The following is a 5,314-nucleotide window of genomic DNA, read 5'->3' as shown; positions in this document are numbered from 1 at the left end:
GAAAAGGAAACTGTTTTGGTTTCCGTAGATACAACTTAGTAAGTTACGAACTTAGGAGTTAAAAGACCTTGAAAGTTTCACCATCCATGATTGAATGATTAGCCCAACACTTTTCTTGTCTTCATTTCTGTTCCTAAGTCCCTCGTTGTCTCCTCTCTTTTACCTAGCTGTCTTATTTTCCTTCTCTATTTTTCCGTTTTTTAATGGCACAAAAAAGACCAAAGTATCAAACTGAAAACAGAACAGTGTATTGAATACAAAAAAAATGCAAAAGGAAAAGATATTTTTTGGATGAATGAGTATTATTGTGTACTTTTTTTTTTGCAAAAATATGAACAAATAACATACATGAAATGTATAACAATATAATAAATTACGTTTGCAGATATTTTTCCCAGATAATCTATTTTTTTTTTCAAAAATTAAACTTCTTAAATTTTATTTATACAAATAGATGAGTTTACTCTTTACATGTTAGAATTCAGCATCTGGGGAACTGAGTTCATACCTATGAACAATGGTCTTTTTTTTTTTTGTTGAATAATCTATTTTTTTAACTAATTTCTATTATTTCTCTCTCTCTGTCTTTCTTTTTCCTTTTCTTTTTCTTTTTTCTTTTTCAATTGTGGGTGTCTCTCTCTTCTCAACAAACAGATTATTTGTATTTGTTGTCTCTGAATTCTAAGTGGTTTCACTGAAAGCTCAAATTTGTCTTTCTTTCTACCGTTGTCATTAGAGATGACTTCCCTGAGAGAGCTTCTAACAGAAGAAGGATTCTACAAAACAACTCCAAACCTCAACCCTTTGAAGCCAAAACTCAAACTCTCACCACAAACACCAGAGATAATAATAAACTCACTCCCTCTACACATTTGCAACGATCGAAAAAGCCTTGATTGCTCCAACAACAGTAACTTCGACAACTCCACGATACGAAATGGGTCTTGGTCTTTTCATTCCAACACTCAAAGGGTTGGTTCAGTTTCTGAAATTTGGAACAGTTCCAAGTCATTTCTATCACCGGGTTCGAGAACCGTGGGACCTCCCATGAATGAAGTAGCCACCAGGGCAGTGGTTTCTGTCCTCAGTGGCTACATTGGAAGATATGTGAAAGATGATCATTTCAGGAAAGTACTCAGAGACAAGTGCAGTTCTTACTTGATCAGAAGGAGAAACGGTTCTGGGTCAGAAGATGAGGTTCTGGTGAACATGAAACTAGGCATGGAGAATATTCACAGGTTGGCGCAGGATCAAGGGACAAGGAAAGAGATAAAGATGGAAAGCTTAAGAAATTCCATTGAGCTTTTGACCGTAGTTGCTTCATTGAACAGTAAAAGTAAAACATCAAGGGAAGTTGGTTCAACTTGTGGAATACCCAATTCCCATATCTCTGCTTGTGCTCAGCTCTACTTGGCAATCGTTTACAAGCTTCAGAAGAACAACAGGATTTGTGCTAGGCACCTGCTGCAAGTGTTTTGTGATTCTCCATTTTTGGCTAGGACTTACTTGCTTCCTGACCTTTGGGAGCACGTATTCCTTCCTCATCTTCTCCATCTTAAAATTTGGTATGCTGAGGAACTCGATGCACTTTCGGCTTCGACTGAATGTCAGGATGCGAAGGAGAAGACAATGAGGACATTGAGCAAAGTGTATGGGAAAAAAGTGGATACAGGAACTGCTTTGTTTGCTTTGTATTACAAGCAGTGGCTTAAAGTTGGGGCTAATGAGCCTTCTCTTCCTGTTGTTCCATTGCCATCAAGACCAAGTCGCGGATCATCACGAAAATTATCTTCAGATTCTTTTGTTTTGCATTCCTCAATCAACAAAAACTTGTAAGTGACATGAATATTTTGCATTCATTGGTTCGTTCATTCTAGTTATGTTTTCACAAGAAACAAACCAGGTATATGGTACTTATGAGTTTTCTGTGTTTTGGTTGCTTGCAATAGATACAAGGAGGTATTTGGTCCCAAACAAGAGCTGAAATCTACCACACTGGCTGATCAAAATGGATTGCTGAAAATTAGATGGGGCCCTCGGAATGATGAAAATTTGTATGGAGATGAATACAACCGCAGTTTACTTCAGGTAAGTTTGTTTAAGTGTCTTCATTGAATATCAGATTGAAAATATAGAATGCATTTGAAACATATAATATCTTTTTATTTCTCTCCATTGACAGAAACAAGACACAGTATTCCTTGGAAAATCTTCAATGTTAATTGACAATAGTTATGCTGAATTAAAGCCAGGGTCACAGAGATTGGACTATGTTAAATGCTTTTCTTGCAGGAGTATGCAAGCAGAAAGCTTGGTGGACAGCAGCAACTACACATCCTGCAATGCTTCATTTAGAAACGAAACAACTGTTCTTTCAAGTGAATTTGTTCGAGCTATTACAACTATATGTTCATCAGATATCCTCAGTGAATGTGAATTTGCAATTCGTGTGATTTCCAAAGCTTGGTTGAACTCTCATGTTGACCCTCTAATTGAAGAAGCAGTGTCACAATCTAGTGTAATTGAAGCTATCCTGGAGGTACTGTTTGCCTCAAGTATAGATGAAATTCTAGAATTGGCTATATCAGTTTTAGCAGAACTAGTAGGGAGGAATGATGCAATTAGAGAAATTATACTGAGCTGGGATCCACAACTAGAAATCTTTGTGAGACTTCTAAGTAGGACTGGTCTGTTCCTAAAAGCTGCCGTTCTGCTTTACCTGTTAAAGCCACAAGCAAAACAGATGTTATCACCAGAATGGGTGCCACTTGTACTTCGAGTGTTAGAATTTGGGGACAAAGTTCTAACCCTCTTCACAGTACAATGCTGTCCTCAAGAGGCTGCAATTTACTTTATAGACCAATTTCTTACTGGTTTTGATGAAGATAAGAATTTAGAGAATGCTAGACAGGTTGTTTCTCTTGGAGGATTGACCTTTCTTACGAAAAGAATTGAAGAAGGAGAGGTTCACCACAGAAACAATGTTGCTTTGATTATTTATAGTTGCATTCATGCTGAAGGAAGCTGCCGGAGTTTTCTCTCTGACAATATAAAGAAGAGTTCTTTACTAGAACTCATTGTTCTCAGCAATAGTAAAAGTTGCAGTGGATGTGCCTTTACTGTGCTAGCTGAGTTACTCTATCTTGATAGGCATGTTTTTCATTACCTAACTTTTTGTAGGGTTTTTTTTTTTTTATTTCTTTCCTTTTATCCTTCTTCTCTTTGTTTGCTTACTTTCTTTTAGCAAAGTGCTGACACGAGTCTTTTGAAATTATCAGAACCACCAAGATTTTAAATTTCTTGAGGGGACTTAAAGATGGATGGGGTGGCCTAAACACAATGCACATTCTGTTCATGTACCTTAAGAGGGCCCCACCCGAAGAACGTCCTCTGGTTGCAGTAATATTATTGATGCTTGATATTATGGTAATTCTTTCAGCCTACTAATCCTACTACGGAAACATTAACCTATTGTTTGGAGAAAAACATTTCGGTGAATATTTTTCCAAGTTATTCTATAACCAATTGTTTCCAAAATCAAGCTCTTAGACTGTTTAACCGTCCATTAGTCCGTAATGTATCAAATTTAGTTTCTTGAAGAGTTCATAAATGGAAAAGCAGTTGTTTTGCAGGAAGATCCTTTCAAAGAGAGCTTTTATAGAGCAGAAGCAATTGAGGCAATTGTGGTTGCTTTAAATTGTCAAGTATGTAATGCTATAATACAAGAACAATCAGCAAGAGCTTTACTCTTGTTAGCAGGACACTTTACTTATACAGGAGAATCATTAATGGAGAGAACAATTCTACACCTAGCTGGCTTTCAAGAAAATTGCATAGAAGATTCCTCTTATGGCAAGGAAATTGTTGTTTATGATTCAGCTCCCAAGGTAGTCATTGGATTATAATTATTGCAATTTCTGTAAACAGGAATCGTTTAAGTATCACTTGTTATTCAAGTTATTGATTGGTTGCATGTTGTTGATTAGAATGAAGAGGAGAATGAAGCTGAAACATGGCGAAGAACAGCAGCCTGTGTCATGTTCGAAAGTGGTAACCATAATTTACTAAAGGCACTTTCAGATTCTTCAACCAATGGAGTCCCGAGTTTAGCACGAGCTAGCCTTGTAACAATTTCTTGGATGAGTAGCTACCTTCACTTAGTTGATGATAGAAAGTTCCCACCGATGCCATTCTCAATCCTCACGCCACTGCTGCTAAAATCCTTGAATTATGATAAGGATGTTGAGGCAAGAGTGTTGGCTTCATATTCATTGCTATGCCTTGCAAAAAACTCAGGTATGAACTAAGAAACCGTTGCCATATCTTCAGAAATATTATCTAAAACTTCTCCTGAATGGGACAAGTTGCTTCAGTTTTGCTCTCAAACTTTTAGATTTGGCATCAGAACAAAAAGGGGGCTTCAGAATATATTATTATAAGTTAACAAGATTTTAATTAGAATTTTGCATCCTTGTTTAACTCCTTCTTTTGGCTAACTTCTAGCAGGATGTGTCTCTTTCCTACAATCACTGGATAAAGATTCAATCAAACATCTTCAGAATCTCTCTCTAGTTACGTGGACTGCCAATGAACTAATTGAAATCATCTCCAAAAGCAACTTGCAATACAAAACAATGAAAAGCAAAGCTCATTCTTGAATTCCGTGTGTTGAATTGTTCATTCTCTTTCATACACGCGTGATTGTAATCACCACCCTTGAGTTTGCATAGCTGATTAGTTTGAGTGGCATTGTTTCTACCAAAAGTCTACTTGTTTCATTTTATGATAGCTTATGGTCTCACAACCTGAAAAGCTTGTTGAGCCAAAGAAAGAAACAAATATCACGGGGAAAACAGTAAAATAGTCTTGGGTGCTAAATCATATCCAATACAAGTAGTTGCCCATTCATCAAGCTATTATCCTTTTGTTCCAATATTACAAAAGTGTCCTTATGTCAATGTCTTTCTAACATCACCCCACGAAAGGAAAAGGAAAGAGGACAAAAAAGAGATGAGGAAAAGGGGGGCACTTTATTAAGCATTTTGCATGGATTACAAACTTATCTCTTGCGTGGTTGTGCATGTGCACCTCCATGCTCGAGGCTGTGACAGAGTAAAGGACAGAGTAAAGTAAGCACCCCCCCCAACCCTCTCTATAAGGAAAAATGAATCTCTTGACAAACATGTGGATGTGAATGTGACCATCCATTGCAGGAACTGTTTTTCTAAGCTTATAGTAACTTCAAAATTAAATCCATGTACACACATAAGCAAGCACGTAATAAACTTGGATTAGTACTAGTGTCCTATTTCGA

General features: G+C 36.9%; 1 protein-coding gene across 4 annotated transcripts; it reads left to right on the top strand.

Moving 5' to 3' along the window:
- Positions 1 to 375: 375 nt before the first annotated feature.
- Positions 376 to 4,919, top strand: LOC137810844 (putative E3 ubiquitin-protein ligase LIN). 4 transcript variants are annotated; one of them, XM_068612313.2, is made up of 7 exons: positions 376 to 1,832; positions 1,950 to 2,088; positions 2,183 to 3,150; positions 3,279 to 3,426; positions 3,633 to 3,887; positions 3,987 to 4,296; positions 4,507 to 4,919. In XM_068612313.2, exons 1-7 carry the CDS (start codon positions 739 to 741, stop codon positions 4,656 to 4,658), a joined length of 3,066 nt encoding a protein of 1,021 aa, XP_068468414.1. In that variant the 5' UTR covers positions 376 to 738; the 3' UTR covers positions 4,659 to 4,919. The 4 variants fall into 4 exon arrangements, 2 of the variants coding, with proteins under 2 accessions (XP_068468414.1, XP_068468413.1); XR_016518499.1 differs by having other exon boundaries at positions 470 to 1,832; positions 3,622 to 3,887; XR_016518500.1 differs by having other exon boundaries at positions 470 to 1,832; positions 3,622 to 3,887; positions 4,504 to 4,919.
- The last annotated feature ends 395 nt before the right edge of the window (positions 4,920 to 5,314 follow it).

This window comes from Phaseolus vulgaris, chromosome 2 (genome assembly GCF_051622355.1).
Source record: "Phaseolus vulgaris cultivar YP4 chromosome 2, ASM5162235v1, whole genome shotgun sequence".
Taxonomy (NCBI): domain Eukaryota; kingdom Viridiplantae; phylum Streptophyta; class Magnoliopsida; order Fabales; family Fabaceae; genus Phaseolus; species Phaseolus vulgaris.
This window is presented reverse-complemented; position numbering and strand designations above follow the sequence as displayed.